General features: G+C 43.1%; 1 protein-coding gene across 2 annotated transcripts in view; it reads right to left on the bottom strand.

Moving 5' to 3' along the window:
• The window catches only part of TTBK1 (tau tubulin kinase 1), a 279,484-nt gene extending 257,204 nt beyond the window's left edge, over positions 1-22,280 (bottom strand). For both annotated transcript variants that reach the window (XM_086925839.1, XM_086925840.1), the window contains exons 1-5: positions 22,126-22,280; positions 17,622-17,769; positions 10,559-10,632; positions 8,333-8,473; positions 7,225-7,329 (exon numbers count right to left, since the gene is read on the bottom strand). In XM_086925839.1, the coding sequence (XP_086781965.1) occupies positions 7,225-7,329; positions 8,333-8,473; positions 10,559-10,632; positions 17,622-17,769; positions 22,126-22,233 (576 nt within the window). In that variant the 5' untranslated portion in view covers positions 22,234-22,280. The remainder of the gene's footprint in view (positions 1-7,224; positions 7,330-8,332; positions 8,474-10,558; positions 10,633-17,621; positions 17,770-22,125) is intronic.
• Between the last annotated feature and the right edge of the window lie 278 nt (positions 22,281-22,558).

Raw genomic sequence — 22,558 nt, 5'->3', positions numbered from 1 at the left:
CTTAGTCTCCGCTATAGGAGCATTTGTATTGCCCCCAACACTCTTGTCTGACACCTTGCATATTTATTTTCTTTATTTATGTTCTTATATAGCACCGGACTCGACCCCCGGAGGGGTATCTCCGCGCTTGTGCTTCTACCAAATAGAGTCTAGTCAAAAAGTTTACGCTGTGATATAGCTGATCTTTTCCTTTTTTTCTTTTAGAGTGTGGAGAAGAGATGGGTTTTTAGAAGCTTCCTAAAAGACAGATGGTTGATGGTTTGTTTAAGGGCAAGAGGGAGTGTGTTCCAAAGAATGGGGCCTTTATAGGAGAGAGCTCGACCTCCTTGCCTGGCTCTCTTTATTCTGGGAACCTCTAGTAGCTGCTGGTTGCTGGAACGCAAAGAGCGTCCTCGGGGTATACACCTGTTACAACGCAACTTTTACAACTACCTACCATTACAACGCAACTTTTACAACGCATACCATTACAACGCATTGCGCTGGGGGGCTCTCTAGGATAGGGAATAAGTTTAATTTACTATCCAACACCTTCCCTAGTGTCCACGGGGACTGGAGTTGGAATAGTAAATTATACTTACCACTATCCAGCACCTCTAAGCGCTATGCGTTGTAATGGTATGCGTTGTAATGGTCGCGTTGTAATGGTAGGTAGTTGTAATGGTATGCGTTATAACGTCATACATCCCGTCCTGGGCAATAGAGGTTACATTTTTTGGTCAAATATTTGGGACCGGTGCCAAACAGACACCTGTGTATTGTGCAGTAAATCTTGAATTGAACATGTTTTCGAATTGGTAGCCAGTGGAGTTTGGTCAGAAGTGGAAGTGATGGGGTCCTAGGTTGGGCATTGAGAACGAGTCTCGCCGAAAGTATTTTGAACCACTTGTAATGTATTTAGTTGTTCTTCATTGGCTGAGATGTACAAGCCATTGCAATAATCAAGTCTACTGATGACTAAGTTCTGAACCAGTGTCTTCCTGTAGTAGTCGGGCAGGAATGGGAAAACTCGACGTAAGAGTCCAATGACTCGGAAGCAGGATCCAGCAACTTGATTAGTGTGCTCTTTCAACAGTAGTGCCTGGTCTAACCGTACTCCGAGGTTTTTTACTGACTGTTTTGGTTTTGGTGCAGGTCCAAGATCTGAGGGCCACCATTCTGGAGACCATAAAAGAGTGGCCTCTCCAAACAGCATCACCTCAGTCTTGTTTACATTACACTGGAGGCAGTTTGATGCCATCCAGTCCGCTACTGCCCTCATGCCATCTGCAAAAGATTTTTGTAGTGTGGGGGTGAGGGTCTGAAAAGGAAACAGGAGTTGGGTGTCATCGGCGTACGAGATCGGGGTGAACCCATAGGCTCTCACGAAGTCTGCCAAGGGGTCCACATACACATTGAATAGTGTCAGGCTTAGGCATGAGCCCTGTGGCACTCCCTTGGTGAGCTCCCTTGAGGTGGAGTGGTGGGAGCCCAGTCTGACACCTTGCAGACGACCTGAGAGGAAGCTCTCTATCCAGGACAGAGCCATGCCTCCTAAACCCATCTCTCTCAAACGCCCAAGAAGTATCTCATGTGACACCGTATCGAAGGCAGCGGATAAATCCAACAGCACCAGAATCATAGAACCCCCTCCATCTAATGACATCCTGATGTTATCGGTCACTGAGAGGAGGGCAGATTCGGTGCTGTGGTGTGGTCTGAACCCAGATTGTGAGTGGTCCAGACCCTCCACTGTTTCGATATAGTTGGAAAGATGGGTGTTCACATGCTTCTCAGTCATTTTGCTAAGGTATGGCAGGAGAGAGATGGGTCGGAGGTTTGAGAGATCGGTCCAGGGACGTGCTGCGTTCTTACGAATGGGGTTCACCACCGCCTTCTTCCACTCCATAGGCACCTGTCCTTCCTTTAAAGATAGGTTTATGATTGATTGTATTTGAGGGCCAAGCAGGGCACTCAGGGAGGCGATCATTTTTGCTGGCAGGAGATCGTCAGGGGAGCCTGATTTTATGTGGCTAATAAGGAGAGGTAGGTCTGAGTCCCCAACAGTCGGAAAGGTCATGAGTGGATTATGTCCATTTGCGAGCGGGGGGGAGGGGGTTTGGGGTGTTGTTACCTTGACTGGAGGTCTTCATTATGTTGTCATAGATCAGATTGATCTTGTTTTCATACAGTAGGGTTATCATTCTCTTTTTTAGATGCCACAGCACACCTCTTGGACATTTAGGCTTTCTTCACAATGGCTATAATTTCATTGAGGGGTGCATCCCCCCCTACCCATAGATCAACATGGGATTCTGGACTGCCACCAAAGCCACACTTCCATAAACATAAACCCTGGGGAAGATTGACTTTGGTGGAATTGGGGAGGGGAGGTAAATTATTTTATCAAAATATGTTTTACATTTTTGTTACAAAGAACAGTTTTTAACTATTCGTTTTAGCAGCAAAATGTTGAGCACTTTTACTGTAATTATTTTAATTGTACAGTTAATAATAAAGAAAAACTGAAAGAAAGGCATACCCACAACTTTTCTTCTACATTAGTATTGACTGTGTGCATTATAATTTGATCACGAATAAACTCATCATGAAGGAACCCGAACTTGCAATGAATCGCCAATCTCTTAAGTGCTGCCACTTAGTCCTCCACACTTTCAGTTTTGCTTGGCTTCCTCTGAAAAAAATTGTACCTGTCTATGGTTGCACATATAACAGGTTGGTAATGACTCAAGGTCCTCCAAAGCATGTTGGAAGACATATCTATCATCTGCACTTCTGTTTTTTTTACCATCTCACTGTATACTCTTAACCCTTCCGGACCCAGAATATGCAACAAGATTTTCTTTCTCCTTAAGATAAATAGTGCAAGAAATAACATTTCCAGTCCGCCCACTTCATGGAAGGCTCCCCTGGCTTCGGAAGAAAAGGAGCAGGGTTTGTCAAAGAGAATGTTTGCGCACACATGTTGAAAGAGGCAAAGTACTTGTAGTTCACTACACAAGAGCGAGATGAAGAGCTCTATTCGGTAACACACTACATAAAATGTGTGTGCTCTTGACTTCAAGCACAAGAGAAAAAAAACTTTCTGTACTGGAAGGTGTGCCCATCACTATGTGAGGATAAGGCAAAGGCAGACCATTTGCTGTTAGAACGTGTTAAGATATGGCATAATTTGAAATGCACTAAAATGGCCACTGCTGCTCATCTGCTAACTTCTAAAGTGGCCGCTGAGCACTGCAGAAGCCTGACTTATGAGCGCTGACTAAACCCACGAGAAAAAAAAAAATCCTTGCTGCTGTAAGATGTGCGCCGTGTGAGGATAGCGCAATGGCTGACACTTCGTGGTAGATCCTGTGAAGGTTTAGCCGACTTGAAATGCATTAAGATGACTGCCGCTGCTTGTCTGCTGCTTCTAAAATGGCCGCCGAGTACTGCTGAAGCGTGACGTATGTGCACCGACAAAAAATTCAATTGACAAGAGGCAGTACATTTTGAATATGGACTCTACAAGAAAAAATGAGGAGATTGAAATATAGTCATTTAAAAAAAGAAATCCGAATTGCGTACAAAGTCAACCGCAACTACCGCTCTCCCTCTTCATGCCAACTTTAAATCGAATAAAAACGTATGCCAAAAGCCTTAGAGTAAAGGCGCAGCTTTATTTATGGGTACCTTGACATAACTTGGTGCAGTGGGAACTGTTAACATGAGGGAGCAAGAAGCCTAGGATCTAAAGCTGGGCTGGGTGAAGAAAATTGTAAAATGACCATGTATTATAAGGAATAAAGTATCCCTCCTACACATTCAAATATGCAGCAAATGAATCAAATGCAGCCTTTAGCCATGTTAGTCCATCTCTCCTCAGTTCAAGTCTAAAATGATTACATCGTCTGCATGCATCAAAGTGTGGATTTTGTGGAAGGCAATTTTGGGTGGAAAGTTGCATATCTGTTTAAACTTTAAAACATTCAGGCATATCACTAAGGTACAGGGAAAACAGTAGGGGAGCAAGAAGGCATCCTTGCCTAAGGCCGTTTGGAGTTGGGATAGGGTTAGTGAGACCCTTTTCCCTCCCCATTTGAACCTGACACCAAGTATCGGAGTGTAATTAATGAAGTTAATATGTGAAGTAATTTGTCTGGGATACCCATTTTGCTGAGTTTTCTCCACAGCGTTCCTCTATCCACTTTATCGAATGCGGTGGTAAAATCAATAAAAGCAGCATACACAACCTTGGATTTTATAGTCACGTATTTATCTAAGATGGTTTGCAACACAGCAATATTGTCGATGACCGAGTGCTTTGGTCTGAATCCAGCCGGATATAGGTGGATTAGTCCAGATGAAAAGGCCCAGTCCTTGAGATGGTCTAATACTGCTGCTGTGAAAATCTTTCCTGTTGCATCTAAAAGGGCTATCTGCCTGTAGTTGCCAGGATGGAGCCTCGTACCCTTTTTGTGTATGGGTATTACAATACTCCCCTTCCAAGATTTGGGGATTTCCCCAGTGATAAAAATATGGTTAAAAGGGGGAGATAACATCTTGCTCCATTCTTTGAGGTTGTATTGGAGGACCTTGATCGGAATTTGGTCAGGACCCATTGCCCCTGTCGTTCTCGCCTTTTTTATAAGTAGCTCAATTGACAAAGGGCTAGATGCTCCGATATTTGAGAATTTTATTTCTGGATTTCTAGCAAAATTATGAATCATTTCTGAATTATTATTTAATTTATATAGATTGGCAAGGTATCATTCACATTCTGACGGAGGCACCGGGATAGCTTGTAATGCTTTTTTCGTGCCTGTTTCTTTAGCGATTATATTCCAATAGGCACGTTGGTTATTTTGTTTTGCTGCTATCTGCATATCTACCCAGTTTTTATCCTGGGTTATTCTCTTATTTTTTCATTTTCTCTCCTACGTTGATTTTTCAATTTGTTAATTTCTAGCTGTTTAGATACTGAATTTTCTAGAAACTGAGATCTTATCAATTTATTTAATTGTTTTGTATTAGTAGCTAATTTAGTTTTTTTGTTTTGATTCTTTGTTGTTCTCCATTGAATCAACTTTTCCTGTAGTTTTTGTATTAACTTTTTGATAGCCATTTCGAAGTTTAATATTGGATTTGTGGAGTGAATTGCTTGCAATAATTGCGTTGAATCGATTATGGTAATAATTTTGTTGAGTGTAGCTGAATTCCAATGGATCTGTCTTTGGGCCTGATTTACCAAGACTGTGCTATGAATATACATAATGTGACTTGACAAGGAAGGTTGTGTCTTCCACTCTGTATTTGCTTGTAGGATAGCATGGTCACTGCCATGAACAAAATTAATTTTGAGTTGTAAAACTGTTCCAAACAAATCAAAGCTACAGATCATGTAGTCCAAGAGTGAGGAACTACAGATTCTTTGTCTTGTATTTGAGGCGGGAATGTCTCCTTCTACATTACCGTTTAGTATTATTCCACTTAACATTGGGAGTGATGCTACTAGGATTTTTCCTCTTTGATCCGCTTTGTTTTCTTTAGGAAATAATGGAATGGAGATTCCCAGAGCCTCTTCTTTGTGCCAGTTTGCCCATTTTAGAAGTACCTCATTTGATATTTTCCAATTGATGTCACCCATAATAAAAAGCGATGGATAGCCTTGTTTTTCTACTGTTTTTTCGATTTCTTCTAGAATTTCTACAGCGAGTACATCCATTTTTGCTCCAGGGGGAATATAAACATTACAGATTAATAGATCTTTTAGTGCTTCTAGAGGATTTATCCCGAACTTAACCTTGATATATTGATGATTCTTGAGTTAGTTGGAATTATTTCTGGGCCCATTTGTAATCTTCATTAAGCGAAATCGCTATCCCACCTTTCGCATGGCCCCGATCAACCTGCTCTGCGGGAATATCATATACATAGTATTTTTCTTGATCAAAATTTGACTTTCAATGCCCTTGAAATGTACTGTAGCCGGTACATTATTTGTACATATGTGGATGGACCGGTGGGTACTGTCCAGCAGAGTGGAGTTTAACTGCCTAGAGGCTGCCAGAGGATGCGGCCTGTCTGGTACCTTCCATCAAAACACACTTGCCCATTCACAAAGGCAATCTGAGACAAAAGTCAATCTTTATGACTTTATAATTCACAGAGGTCATTTACGAGTTGTATCTTTACATCCGCAGTCAGGCCAGAAGCTCCGGCTTGACCAGTACTCTCCGCACCCAGGCCGTACTCTCTGGCTCGGGCCGGATGAAGTGTAATTAGTCGGCCGGAATGCAATTTTTGTATAAAGGAACATTAGGAATGTGTGATAAATGGTAGAGGAGGTCATGAAAATTAGTTTGGGCAGGGAATAGGGAGTGTAGCCAGACACTACATCATATCCCAGAAAAGTTTGCACCTTTGCATCATGGTACATGCGGTCCACAATTTGCGCTCCCCTCAGTGTTGACTGACACTGACAATTGTGGACAGCACATACCATGATGCAACGGAACAAACGTTTCTGGGATATGACGTTGTGTACGGCCACACCTTTTTCCCTGCCCAAACAGATTTTCATTACCCCCTGTACCATTTATCTCGCATTACTAATGTTCCTTTTTGTAAAAACTGCTTTCTTGCCCATTGATTACACTTCATCTGGCCAGAGCCGGAGAGAACCATAAGGTCCCCAAATCTGTTTGTAAAGCCCTGGAAAGACATTACCACGGTAAGAAGTATCCTGTCCATCATTTCATTATTATTCAATTGCCTTGAAGCCTGTAATCACAAGCACCGCTAATATCCCATTGTTACCCAACAATATACCCCTCCTGGTCCATAGCCATCCTGTGCCACCTCACATGTGTGTGACGTGCCCATGTTAGTACCCCATCCGCCTGTGCTCCGTGCACAGATTGTATGTTCTAACATTGTGTCCTAAATGTGGTCTACATACAGAAACATTGTCGGATATAAACATTGTGTTCTAAATGGCTTTTAACTCCAACAGGCATATGTGTACATGACGCTTAGGGCTGGATATATGGAGACGTACTGACGACAGACTAGCCCCGTACTGCACGGGTGGTAAGGCCACACGGCGCCCATGCGTAGCACGTGTACACAGTCTCCATTCAGGACACACTTTCGTACACAAGCATTGAAAAAGGTTAACTTCAGACATGGCTGAAACCTACACCATGTCCTCTCGTCTCTCCCCAGGGGCCCCCCGGTACTCACCGGCCTGACCTCCCCGTTGGTGTTGGTGTACTGCCGGGCCAGCCCGAAGTCCAGCATATAGCACTTCCGGTAGGTGGAAGGCAGCCGCCCCATGGCAAAATTGCTCTAGACACAAGAAACAGACACAACAACGTTAGTGGGTGGCAGTGAGGGGTGAGGGGCTGTTAGTGGGTGTCAGAGAGGAGCGAGGGGCAGCTGGTGGAGAGGGGCAGCAAGTGGGTAGCGGAGAGGTGCGAGGGGCGGCTAGTGGGTGGAGGTGAGGGGCAGCTAGTGGGTGTCAGAGAGGAGCGAGGGGCAGCTAGTGGATGGTGGAGAGGGGCAGCAAGTGGGTGTCAGAGAAGAGCGAGGGGCAGCTAGTGGGTGTCAGAGAGGAGCGAGGGGCAGATGGTGGAGAGGGGCAGCAAGTGGGTAGCGGAGAGGTGCGAGGGGCGGCTAGTGGGTGGAGGTGAGGGGCAGGGTGGTAGGGCCTTGCACTAGTTCTGCAAGAGGAGTGCCAGGGTAACTGTTCTTTACTCAATGGGTCGAAGGGGCAGCATGACTGTGGCATTCAGACTAGGCCAGAGGGAATGAATAGTGCCCCTGGAGTCCACGCTGAGCCGCAGAAGGGCAGCTGTGGTCTTGGTGTGTGAACACCATGGATCGGCGGCAGCCACTGAATGTGCAGGAGATGGACAGTTTCACAACAAGCAGCAGAAGAGCTGGTGTACTACTGATATGATGTCACAGTCCAGTTACACACACTTGTAAACTAGCAATGGGCCATACGTACCAGTTTAAAATCCCGGTGCAGGTACACACACTAGTAAACTACATACAAAACATTGTGCCTATATAGTAGGCCATACATACCAGTTTTCTGTTGCGGTGCATAGTGGGCCATGCTTACAGGTTTTATATCACGTTGCATAGTGGGCCATACATACCAGTTTTATGTCAAGGTGCATAGTGGGCAATACGTACTGGTTTTATGCTGTGGTGCAAAGTGGGCCATACGTATGGGTTTTATGTTGCAGGGCATAGTGGGCCATGCTTACAGGTTTTATATCACGTTGCATAGTGGGACATACATACCAGTTTTATGTCACGGTGCATAGTGGGCAATACGTACCGGTTTTATGTCGCGGTGCAGGAAGCCCACTGAATGGATGGCTTCGATGGACTCCAGGATCTGCTTGCCCAGGCGAAGAGTTGTGCTCATAGCGAACGTACCCCGTGGTTGGCTCCGTCGCAGGTCTGCCAGGTTCCGGCCCTGCAATAGTCAGGCATCACGGTGAGGTGGGCATGATGCAGCGTATACATTTATACATGACACACTGCAGCACTGTAAATTGGGATACAGAGGTGGTACAGAGGGAGGTCAGAGACTTTAGGCCCAGCAGCGGTGCAGGGTCCAGGGTAAAATAGACAGGGCTGTGACAAGGACCACCATGACATGACAGTGTCAGTAAGTGCTTAGCTATTGGATTTGCCAACGTTTGTTTATAAAGTATTTTTTTTTTTTAAAGAAAAAAAAAACTTGAAAGTAGTGGAGGAAAACAAAAATACATATTATGGTATCTCAAATCAGTACATTGAATTCAACGTTTACAATCTTCATAAATCCCCTAATCAACCAAAGGACCCTTCACCTGCCACCATTGCCACTTCTCCTGCAACACAGGGCTACTAGCCCACAATGGAGCCCATGCTGCTCCCCCTCAGAAGACTACCAACAACCTCAGAACCGCTTCAATGCATCCTGCTCAATGCCTGATTGTGCTGCAAACACGCTACGGAAATCTGAGACACCATCACCACCCTCTCCCCTGACGTTGTCTTCATCACCAAAACATGGTTCAACACCTCCTCAAACTCCGACATCGTCTTCCTTCATTACATACACACACTGTATTAGAGCTGGTCACTTTTCCTTCATTAAAAACACAAACTCAGCACTAGAGCTGGCCACTCTTCCTTCATTACATACACACACTCACTCCGCACAAGAGCTGGCTACTTTTCCTTCATTACACACACACACTCAGCACTAGAGCAAACACCGGACAACCATGCAGCCCTCAAGCATGCCAGCCACAGACAACACCAACTCATTCGAACGGACAAAATGATGAAGAGTAGTCGCCTGAAACTGGACTCGGACAAGACAGAGGTCCTCATCCTCTGCTCCACCCCCTCCGCCTGGGATGACTCCTGGTGGCCAGCCTAGCTGGGAACTGAGCCAACACCCACTGACCACACACGCAACCTGGGGTTCATCCTGGACTCCTCTCTGTCAATGACCCAACAAGTCAACCCCGTCTCCTCCTCCTTCTTCAACACCCTCGGTATGCTTCGCAAGATCTACAGATGGATCCCCACTGAAACCAGAATGACGATCACCCAGTCCCTCGTCACCAGAAGGCTGGATTACCTCAAAGTCCTCTACGCAGGAACCACGACCAAACTCCAGAAAAGACTCCCGCACATACAAAACACCGCCGCACGCCTCATCCTCGACATTCCCCCCCCCAGAGTCACATCACCGCCCACCTGAAGGACCTGCACTGGCTTCCCGTCAACAAGAGGATCACCTTCAAGCTCCTCACCCACGCTCACAAAGCACTCCACGACGCTGGACCAGCATACCTCAACAAGCGATTCTACACCCCCAACCGCCAGCTCCGCTCTGCCCACCTCGCCCTCGCCACCGTTCCACGCATCCACCGAACAACCACCGATGGCAGATCCATCTCCCACCTCGCCGCCAAGACATGGAACACCCTCCCCATCCACCTGCGACAGACCCAGGACCTGCTGACCTCCAGGAGACTCCTCAAGACCAGGCTGTTTGACTAATAGCTCCCCCCCCCCCTCCAGAGCCCTGAGACCCTCGCGGGTGAGTAGCGCGCTTTACAAATGTTTGATTGATTGACTCTTTCTTCATTCCATACACACACTCAACCCTAGAGCTGGCCACTCTTTCTTCATTAAATACACACACTCAGCGCTGGAGCTGTCCACTCTTTCTTCATTACATACACACACTAAGCACTAGAGCTGGCCACTCATCCATCATTACATACACACACTCTGTATTTGAGCTGACCACTCTTCCTACATTACATACACAAACTCAACAGTAGAGCTGGCCACTCTTCCTTCATTACATGCACACACTCAACACTAGAGCTGGCCACTCTTTTTTCATTAAATACACACACTCGGCGCTAGAGCTATCCACTGTTTCTTCATTATATAGACGCTCTTAGCGCTACAGCTGGCCACTTTTCCTTTTTTCAGATTTATGGAGACATACATTTCTTTGACAATGTGCACAATCATATTCATTACTCACCTGCAGCTGCATGACAACATAGTTGAATTTCTCATTCCTCCCACAGCCAATGAACCTGCAGACATGGTCCTTCCCTGTAGAGAGCATAATAGAAGAAACACAGTCACACAGGGCAGAGACAGGTGAGAGCTTGATGGATGTTTTCCATGAAACTCTTGCTCCTATTGTACTGAGGCCGACACACATTGCTAGCAACACACCACAGTACTGACCTGTAACACCCCATGCTTTTATAGTATTAATACCCACAATGTCCTGGAAACACATCAGAGAGACTAGCAACACCCCCTACTTTTACAGTACTGGTATCCACACACATCTGTAAACAGTACTGCAGCTGTGGTTTTCAGCGTTCACGCCTGTTCAATTACTGAGGGCCACACACAGCTCTGCCAGTGCGCCTCAGTCCTGAGCAGCAGGGTCCTGTGACATCCAAGTTCTGAGGGTTACCCACAGCACCACCACTTGACTTGCAGACTCTTCTGCTATCCTAGTGCTGAGGGTCACACAAGTTTCTGCCAGTGGACCAGAATCTTGCCCTTCAGCATCCCCTCCTATTGAAGTACAATGGGGCAGAGCTCTGCCAGTGCACCTCAGACCTGAACTGTGGTACTCCCTGTTATTCATTACTGAGCCTCACACTGCTGTGATGTACACAGTAGAGCTGTCAATGCCACACATGGCTCACACAACATCCACCGAATGTTTACATAACCAGTGACTGCGACACAGGAACCACCTGAAAGTTAGGGACTGGTGTGTTTAGGTGGTTCATGCAAGGGCATCAAAACACTACATTTCTGGTGCACCGACACCCTTGGGAAGAGCCAAGCCATAGGTCTGTCTTGGCACTATAATGCAAAGAACAAGCCGAGCCATCAAAAAAATCAATTTAGGAAACAAATGTCATAAAAAATAGAAAGCATTCCGACCGACTCATTTCAGAATGGTTTCTGACCGACTCAAGTTCGGGGAGTCTGACCAATCGACCGATTACGATGTTTCTGAACACCGTTCAGTGGGACTCCCATTGACTTCAATGGAAGCCTGTGTTCCGAACGACAACACAGGCTTCCATTGAAAATAGGTGCAGTTGCGGAAAACCTTGGAAGGTGTGGTGGGCACCCCTTGGTAAAAGTCATTTTTAGACAAGGGGCCAGCGCTTCATAGTCTCAATTCCAAATTTGGACTCTTTCATCCATGTCTTTTTAAGGTCACATAGAAAAATAAAACCACAAGCTATAAGGTTCCAGCTTTACTTCAATGTTTTTTTGGATCACTGCAGAGAAAAGATATGGACGATTCCAGGATTTCTAATGTTTAAGTTAATTGTGATGTGCTTTAAATGCTACACTTCCTAAGTGTATGTTATCATTGCCTGTTTTGCTCTTTGCCGCCTATGTGTTATTTATCCTTCACGTTTTCTTCCCTTTGTTAGATGCAGTGTGTGTGCATGATCTTTGTGATTCCCGGTCTGCTCCTGGATGGTCCCGATCTGCCCTGAGTTGTCTGGTTAGTATCATCTTCCTTATGTGGCTTCACCGCCCTCATTTTGTCCATGTTATTTTTGGTCTGTTTGTTTGTTCTCTATGCATATGGTTTTTCGCTTTCCTTTTTGTAAACACTTCTATTTTCTTTTCTTCTCTTTCCTGTGGTTTTTCAGACTATTTCTTTTTTCTATTAGGTATTTTTCCCTCTTTCTGTCTTTACTATCTTTTTCCTTCCTCATATCTTACTTTTGTATTTGTTTTCCATTTGTTTTTCTTTTATAGTTATTTATTTTTTTCTATGATATTCAGTTTTGCTGATATAGTTATGCATGCTCTTTGTCAATTTTTTATTGCTCAAATGGCTTTATTGAATTTCAATTATTGTTATCTCTTGGAATGTTAAGGGTTTAGGCTCTGATATAAAACGCCAGAGGGTATGGACTCATATGTCTAATTTGAATTGTGGCATCGCTTTAATGCAAGAAATTCATATTTTGGACAAGGAAATATCTAAACTTAAGACAGTGGGTTAGTCATGTTTTTGCTTCTCTAGGTACGGGAAAACGTAATGGAGTAGCCATTTTATGTCACAAGCATCTTGACCTTCAGGTCCTTACACAGGATGCTGAAGCAATGGGTAGATGGGTTTCTGCTTCTTTGCTGGTTAACAGAATCCCCATTACTATTTTTAATCTTTAGGCGCCTACTGCTCCAGACACTACTTTTTCGCCCACAATATTATCTAAATTGATGTCCTATCAAGATGATTATTTAATAGTTGGTGGCGATTTTAACATGGTTTTTGACCCCATTATAGACCGTAATTCTCAATCCAAATTCATTCCCTCCCACATTCATTCTCAGTTTACAGCTACTATTCAGCAACAGTCGCTAGTGGATGCGTGGAGATTATGTAATCCTACACTTTTAGAATATACTTTCTTTTTCCCTGTACATTCTTCCCAATCCCGTTTGGATTATTTGTTTCTTACTAAATCACTTGCACAACATACTACTCATTCAGATAGTGGTTCCATACTGATTTCGGACCATGCCTCCATTACTTTAGACTTGGATCTTTTTCCACGTACTCAAGGTACTAGAAGGTGGAGATTCAATAACTCTCTTTTTTTGGATTGCAATTCTACTCAAAGTTAGAATTTTTTGCTACTACTTTTTTTCTTGAAAATGAGAGCCCATCCATGTCACCTCAGATTATATGGGACACTTTTAAGGCTGCCACCAGGAGCTTTATTTTTTTTTGTATCTCAATGAAAGAAAGCTTCTCAATGTAGTTTTAAGTTACTTATGGCCCGTATTAAGCAATTAGAACATTCCTACTATCACACAAACTCAAAGACTTGTCTCAAAGAGCTTATCAAATCCAAATTTGAGTTCAATAAATTATCCACGGAAAACACCAACTCGTTTTTACTTAAAGCCTCTGCTAAATATTTTGGAGGTAAAAATAAGGCTGGGAAGCTTCTGGCTAATTACCTCAAAGTGAAAAAAGAGCTTACCAAAATTGATTCTATCCTCACTTCTACCAATCGTATAGTATAGAAAAAAGAAGATATATCAGAATTTACACCGCTTTTTCAGACTCGATATGCTCCAGATTCTTCTGTACTTCAAGAAGATATTCTCCAAGGTTTATCTTCTGTTACTCCTCCTCCTCTAACAACTTTTTTCAGCATTAGATGATGATATTCGAAGCCATGACATTTTTACTGTTATTCGTAGTATTTACATGGTGAAGCACCGGGACCTGATAGTTTTACTATTTTATTTTATGTTCTTTTCTCTAAATTTCTTATTCCTAAACGACATCAGCTTTTTCTCTTTTTTATTTCTTCTCAACAATCTGGTGGTTCTTTTCAAGATACTTTGATATGTCTCCTTCCCAAGGATTCCCAAGAATGCAATTATAGACCCATTTCTTTAATCAATTTAGATTACACCATTTTTTAGAACATTTTGGGCCCTACGTTTACAATCTGTATTACCTCATTTGATTGGTCGGGAACCATGTTGTTTTATTAAGGGGTGACATATTTCAGACAACACTTTACAATTTTTCAATGTACTTACCAAATCCAAATCTTATAAGAACTCTTTTGCAGCTATCTCATTAGATGCTGAAAAGGCGTTTCATCGTGCTGGTTGGCCTTTTATCTTTTGTACTCTATCGTGGTTTGGTGCCACATTTATTAATTATGTTTCTTTGTTATTTTCATCTCCTGCCTCTTCTATCTTGACTACCGATCTTATATCGCCATCTTTTTCTTTATATCATGGTGATAAATAAGGTTGTCCCCTCTCTCCCCTCTTATGTTCTTGCTCTTGAACTCTTCCTAATTAAAATTCCTCTAAATCCCCAGATTACAGGTTTTCAGTATGGTGCTAGTCAATTACAGCTTTCCGTTTATGCGGATGATATTTTGCTCTTTCTTTCACAAACACAGACCTCCTTACCAGCTTTTGTATCCAAGGTAAATATCTTTGCTTCTGTGTCAGGATATATATTAAATGCTGGTAAGTGTGAAATTCTTCTGTTGAATAGATTATGATTTTCTGCCGATTATATTTCTTCTCGTTTTCGTTGGAAATCAAATCAAATATCTGGGTTTATGGTTTAAGCCTTCTATCAAGTAATCTATGTTACTCAATTTGAAAGTGTTACAGACAACATTTAGGTCTTTTATGTCCAGATAGAATTCCCTATTTTTATATTGGTCGGGTCGCCTTGATGCAATTAAGATGATGCTAGTTCCTATAATACTTTATCTTTCTAATATTCCTATAAATATTTAAACATCTCACTATAAGATTCTTTACTTTATTTTATCCAAATTCCTTTTGAATAAGCAAAAGTGCTGCATGACTCTCCATAAACTCAAACGGCCTAAATATTTAGGGGGAGTTAATTTTCTGGATTTTCAAACCTATCATACAGCATTTTCCCTCAAACAATGCTCATTTACCATTATGGACTATTATCAAAAAATCTTTTATTCAGCCGTTTTCCTTTCTAGAATTTGTATCCTTAATGCATAGACCTCAGTCACTTTCCCTTCCTATTTTTACCAATACATGTAAACTTCTTCACCCTGTTTTTATTGCTTATCACAATGTTAAAGATCCATTTTTGCAATCTTCAATATGGTACAACAAATATCTTAAAATTAAAAATAAAATCATTTTTTGGAAGGACTGGCATGGTAAAGGACTTTGTTGGGTTCATCAACTTTTTCAAAGTGATACTTGCATACCTTTTATCGTTGCTCAAACAAATTTTTCTCAACCTTTTCTTATTCACCCAAATATACATCTCTAATTTAGATTGTTCAATCAACTTATAATTACCTTTCGCCTACTCCTGCTCCCCCCTCTTCAACTCCTAGTATTCTTTCGGGTCTGACTCTTTCTCCCTCTGCATCGCAAATATATAAACATTCAAACTCCTTTTCAGTTACTCGATATAAAATAGAGGTGGAACTTTCTTGGGAATCTAATCTTCAAATTTCCTTTCTATCTCTGTTTGAAATAGGATTTGAACTAAAATAAAAAAAATCTTCTTGAACAGCAAATACTACCCAAACATTTTTTTATTTGCAATAGACTTATGTTTACTCCTCTTTCATCTCCAGTAGATTTAAACATAGGTTAGTTGACTCCCCTCATTTTGGACACAAGTCTGGCGATAAATTAATGATATTTTTCACACACAAATCCCTTTTACGTTTGTCAATATTTTCCTGGGTAGTGTCTCTGAAGATTGAACATCATATTCTCATAATTTTTATATAATAGATTTGCTTCTTGCAGTTGCTTTCCAACAAATTACCAAACCCTGGAAGGATTCTACAATGGTTTCCTACCAAGCTTGGTGGTATGGTGTCTGCTACAGTCACAGATTGGATAGAGCATATGTTTATCCAGTTACCCTTGCTATTAAGCGAGATTTTCTTTGGTCACCCATAACTAATGTTTTGGATATATCTGCAAATATAACATGTTTTCATAATCCTCGACTTGAAAAAGTAAGTAAACCCCCATGAATATGTATTTCATGTCAGTATCACTCAATTTTGAATATGTATTTCATGTCAAGTGTTACTTAATCTTGAATTAATTTCTTGCTCTATGTTTTTAGAATAGTTATTGTATAAGTGATTATGTTAGTCTACATTTATATGCTTGTCATTTACCTTTTTCCTTTCCTTTCCTCCTTTTCCCTTGTTTATTCATTACCTTAGCAGTCTGTGTAACCTGATTTTATCTTGTATTTTATTATATTGTTATTTTTTTCTATTTTATAAATAAAATCTTCTCTTCAACTAAAAATAAAAAGCACCACTCGATCAACTGCTTCAACTGACTGGACACTAAGAAGCATGCGAGCAACGCAGAGCCGCACCAGATCGACAGCTTCCCCAGACTCGAAGTCGAGCTGCATCCTAGCATCGATGCTGACAGCTTTCATTAACAGTTTCACCAGACCTGACATCAAGCAGCTTCCGATCTCTGCAGAGACTTTGCGTAGCATCTCCCAGTTATTGTCAAGCACTTCCTTGGATCTAGTCGGCTGCCTCGCACCGCCGAAGACTTTCTACTGTCATAAAAGCTTCTAAGTAAGAAGGTAAACTTTCCACTGGGACAAACCTGGTCCGTGTAATCATCTGGCTGTCCGTAGCGGTAGGCCTAAACTTGTGTCCTTGACCAAGTCTAGCACGCCTAGATACCTATGGTTGGCCTTAGTGCTTTTTGGTGCTAATTTTAGTGCAATCTTTAAATACTCATATCTCTGTTTCTACTTATCGGATTTTTGTCATTTTGCAGTCATTATATTTATTAAAATATTCCCTATTTTTCTAAATTGGATTGGCATTGTTCGAGTGTTTTCACTTTATTGCTGTTTGTGCACTACATAAATACTTTACACATTGTCTCTAAAGTGAAACCTGACTGTTCTGCGCCACAGCTGTCAGGGGTGAGCGCAGGTTTATTAAAAAAATGTTTGGTTCACCCTGACCACAACTGTAACTAACCCTTTGTATGCTTATGACAAGCTCAGCTCGTCATGAGGCACAGTGGAGCTGAGCTCATGACGAGCTGAGCTCGTCATGACAGCCGCGGCCCCCCATGCGCGGCTAATTCCCCGCCTGTGCGGGCATTCTAAAGGAGTGGGTGGAGTCATGACGAGTCCAGCTCGTCATGAGCACAGCTCCACTGTGCAGCATGATGAGCTGGACTCGTCATGAGTACCACAGTGCCGTGCGCAGCCCCACCCCTGCACCCTGGGGGAATTAGCCCCGTGTGGAAGGGGCTAATGTTTGCAGTGGGTCTCACCCCCTTTAACTAATACTCCAGTTTCTTGCAGTCTGCTTCTAAGGTAAAGAGTACAACGTCATAGTGAAGGTTTCAACATCCAAGACAAAGACACTGCATGCTAAGGCAAGAGTTTACATTATGGACAATTGATTTTGTATCCCAGGGAAATGGACTACATTCTACGCAAAGAGCCTACTCCTCTCACCGCACACTTTTACAGACTTTTAGCAGCCCCGTACCTTGTAGTTTCTTTAGCACCGCCACCTCCATCTTCAAAACCTGCTTGGGCTGCTGCGCAGACTCCACTTTCAGGGCCACGTTCTCCCGCGTCAGAAGGTCCATTGCCTCATAGATCTCCCCGAATCCCCCACCGCCAATCTTCTTGAGCTGGAGAGAAGCAACATAAGGATTGCTTTAAAAGCCATTTTCAGACGTTTTTCAGTTTACAATGAAAGACAGTAAACTCTTACTGGTTAGTGTTAGGATCTGTGTTGAGATCTATGGACTGAGGTCAGGGCAGAGTCTCCTCATACCGAAGTCCACATGGGGTTGACCCCTCTAGCACTGGAAAATGCCACCTGATCTTCATAAACAGCCCAAGACTGACTCCACCATCACACAGTCTTAAGGAAAGGGGGATATTGTACTTAGTGCTGCTTTAAATATGCCTAGGATTGGATACAACAATGTCTGCACCCTCCTGATGGTCACAGAGCGATTAGCGAGCTCCATGGGAGCGAAGTCACTCTTTACCGACAGGGCTCCAAGCACGGTGACCGGGGTGGATGGTCCTTGAGACCAGGATGGCTGGGCCGATCAACAGGAATATCTCAACTAGAGGCAGAACCTAGAGAAATTCATGGCACTAACTTTGGTCTTTAAGAAAGTCTAAAGGTAGTGCCTAGGACACTAAAATCCAGAGTTATGGACCTTGTCCAGGTAGGGATTTCAGAGCTACCAAGATGGATTTGTTGACCTGGTGGATATACGTTCTTTTACTGGCAGAACGCTCAAAGCACAGGGTGTGAGATTCTAAAATTGACTTTTTGAAAGGATTTGGAAAGGTGGGAAGGTAGACATTTTCAAAAAGTATCTGAAGAATTGCTCAGATAGCTAGTCTAGCCATGGGGACATGTGAAAGTGTCTGAATATCCCTTAGGCTTATGGTGCTGTGCCGGTTCCTATAGACCATGGACTCAGAGATGAAAGCATCTTAGGTCATGTAGAGATACAATTTCCCTCAGTAAATGCCATCAAACCAGTAAGTAGAACTGAAACTTCATTAATGACCTAATCTTGCTCCATAGTACCCATCAAACTCATTGATATTTAATCACAGCGGGGCACACAAACCTTTTGCTTGATTGTCTAGCAGCGTGTTAATGACTCAAGTCGATCATTATCAGGGTGTTATTTGACTGAGTTATAGCAAGTATTTTACAATCACTCACAGATTTCAGTAGATGATGGATCATGAAGTGTTTCCTAAACCTTCTGTTTAGTTTGATCTATGAGTCAAACCAGACAGAACCAACTCAGTGAGAACACCTGCACTTCTTCACAAAAAGACAAATGTGTATGTGAGACGGAAACCCGTGTTGGAGCACCACACCTGAAGCATCCTCTTCTGTAAGCCTTCGGTGGTTCCCACAGATAAAAGGAGAGAAAATGTGTATGTCCCTAATCTGCCACAATCACCATCTCCCCTCATGCTCTAGCCAGGCCTTGAAGTTCCAGAAGAGATAGCCTATCTGAAATGGGTGTGAGGTCTTGAACTGGGTCCTGGGCAGAACCCCTGACAGCTCCAACCTCCAAATGAGCCTCAAGAAAGGATGAAATTTGAAAGACTCGCCTGCTACATGTCTGGAAACACAACCCAAGGGAGAAAGGTACTTCTTTTTTGGCTCGAAGCCACAAAAGATGGTCCAAAATAGATTAGTAGCGAGTTGGGCTGTGAAAAGGCTTAATGAAGATGCTTGCATAATGAAGGCATACCATAGGCAGATCAGGATTACCTTTCGCAATATTCACAATTGGAAAATTGAGGCAGTGCAGAACTCCTCTTGAGAAATGTTCTCAATTGCAAAATATTGTAATACCTTACACCAGTTCTTCTTTGATTAAGTGTTATTTATCTACTCTTCCTTTCCTGAAGCCTCCATAGATGCCTCCTGCTGTAATTTGTGGACTAAACTCCTGGTCGATAATTCAGAGTTGTCACTTTTTAAGCCCATTGGATCTGGGGAACTGTCTTCCCTGTTGGCAGTAGTTGAGTCGGGCTTTCTCTCTGACCCCGCATCGCCGGCCATACTGGATGGTACAATGGTAGCAGTGTTACCTGTGCTTGGTGACCTAAATACCAATTCTTTTGAGCACGTCAGGCTCCAAAACGTTGGAGGTGCCAATTCTTAAAAACCTCTACTAGACCCTACTAAGCCTGAAAACTACAGGTCTATTTCACTGCTTCCATACTTTTCAAAGGGAGCAGATAAATATGTAAAGGCACATCTCTTGGCTTTCATTAAGGCAAAGGAGTTTTCCGCAGGACTCAGTCGGGCTTCCGCCCTTTCATAGCACAGAGTCTGCTCTATTGCTTGCATTTGGGTCTGTTCATGCTATCGTTGACATGAGTGAACCCTCAGCATTGTTGACGTTGGACCTCAGTGCTGCCTTTGAGACCGTTTATCCACTGAATTCTATCATCTTTAAGGAAAATGGGATGCATTTAAAAAAGACAAATGAAATGTTTCTGTTGCATTTTTTTAAAGAGTAGGCAGTGGTCTGTGGGACCACTACCTGCTCTTAAAAAATACTTTTGCATCTATTCACAAAGGGGAAGAGTTCCCCATGGGACCCCTTCCCGTTTGCAAGTAGCTTACCACCTACTTGAAGTAGGTGGTAAAGTGCGAGTGTTTTGCGACCACAAATGCAGTTGTATATAGAAGTGCTAGTGGGTATTAGGAAGAGACACCCTTGGCACACCCCTTCCTAAAAGCGAGTAGCAAACCCTATTATACGGTTTGTACATGGGGCAGACCAATTTTTCTGATTTCCCGTTTGCAACCGCAAAAAACTGTTGTGCATCTGGCCATTGGTCTTCTTCCTGAATCTGCCAGTAAAACAAGGGTCCAGGCCTCAGTTACATCCAGGCTGGACTACTGAAATGTTTTGTATTTGGGAATCTCACAGTCTCAACTGATGAGACTCCAGCGTGTGCAGAACGCGGCAGCACGTTGGCGGCTGAATCTTCCTAGGTGGGCCTCTACGGGCTTTGTACTTGCAAAACTGCACTGGTTACCTTTGAAGAAAAAGATCTCCTTTAAGGCCCCCTGCAACTGCTACAGGGTCTGTATGAATAAGGACATTTGCTATCTGCACCCCTTTCTCAAGCTTTACTCCCCCGCAAGGGATTTATCTCTGACAGGACACTGCTGCCCATATCCCCTACTATAAAGAGAGCTTGCACTGGAGGCAGCTGTTCCAGTTTCCAGGCAGCCAAGCTGTGGAACTCTCTTCGTCTTCATATCGGACAGGAACAAACTGAACCGTCATTCTGTAAAAAACTGAAACAGGGTTCCTCAGGCTGATCTGATTCTGGTCTCCTCCAAGTATGCTGTTCTGTTTAGGTTTCTGGAGCGTGAGATTGCAGCGCTGGGACATTTCATCAGAAGTAAAGAGGGCTTTATAAATAATTTTATTATTATTTTTTTGCCTGAATGAGCATGCATGACGCAATACAACTGATGCGTGACTATCCTAGGTACAGCAGTTTGAGCAGAACCTCCTGAGGGTTCCAATAATGAAAATATATGTTGAGATGTTGCCTAGTGTATTAATGTATTATTCAAAAACAATCTAGTCTATGAGACATCTGAAAACAATGAAAGCATTGACAGCAAAAACTAAGTTTAAAAGAAGTTCATACAAATGTTGACAGTGAAACCCTATACTCGCTCACACCTAACCTAATGTCAACAATATGTCACTTTAGAACAAGGGGAAATGTACACCAAAATGTGTGCACTCAAACCAAGCACCCACTGTCAAGGTGCGGTCCTACTGGACCCAAAATATTCCACATAAAGAGCAATTGGTGCACCAACACATTAATACATTGACAATTATACAATCTGTATCCCGAATTTGTTCTTCAAGTCGTCTTTTATTGATCAGGAGTATCAAACAACATATAAGGTAGACCAGCCAACACGTTTCGTCCAAAGAGATGGACTTCTTCAGGGCAAAAGCGATACTGTACACAACTGGATTTCTCCAGATTTTTATGATACTCGAAGAGAATGAGGGATAATCCTACAAATGTATGGGACCTTGAAATGCCCTTTGTACTAATATACAAATATGACTTCATATGACTCTACAAAGAGCATGTGTGGTGTCATAATTAATGACAATCAGTGACATTACTGACCACATCATAGGTCTGCATCTTAATACCGCTAGGCTGAGGGCATGATTTGGATCTTGGCGGACTAGTTACTCCGTCACAGCGGTGACGAATATCCTGTGTTTCGAAATATAAATCCCATAGGATATATTGAGATTTACGGGGTAACCCGTCCGCCAAGATCTAAATCAGACCTTTAGCTTGGTGGTAATAGGCAGAGGGAGCAATAGAGGGAGTGTTTAGGGTGAGCTGGAGTTTGCAAGGTGGTCAGTTGTACGGTAATGGACCCAAAAACAAGCAGTGGATTCTGGTAAAAAGTTAATAGCATAAATACTCACCACTTTCCACCGGTCTTTCACAACGTAGCTCACCGGCAGGATGTCCACCTGCTCCCCTCCCCCGCTCATGTTGGCGTCGTCCTTGATCACTGACGCGAGGCACTGCATCTGCCAGCCAGAGAGGATTTTGCTGGCACCCGATTTAAATGAGCCATTTAACTAGAAGAAGAACAAACACAGAAAACAAAATTTTAGCAACCACAGAAAGAGCAGGCAAGGGAATCATGCGGCAAAGCTAATACTTGCTAATCCTCATACAGAAATGTCAAGAGCTGGGGACAAGGCAGTTGGAGAAGAGCAGGTGGTGTTCCGCCCCACCATGGACAGCATTTCTCCTGTCACCGTGCATGAATCCAACTGGCTGCCTTCATGCACAGACCTGGCAAATGCAGCATACCATGCACGGAGGGCAATGGAAGGATGGCTCATGGGG

Source organism: Lissotriton vulgaris, chromosome 6, assembly GCF_964263255.1.
Source record: "Lissotriton vulgaris chromosome 6, aLisVul1.2, whole genome shotgun sequence".
NCBI lineage: Eukaryota > Metazoa > Chordata > Amphibia > Caudata > Salamandridae > Lissotriton > Lissotriton vulgaris.
This window is presented reverse-complemented; position numbering and strand designations above follow the sequence as displayed.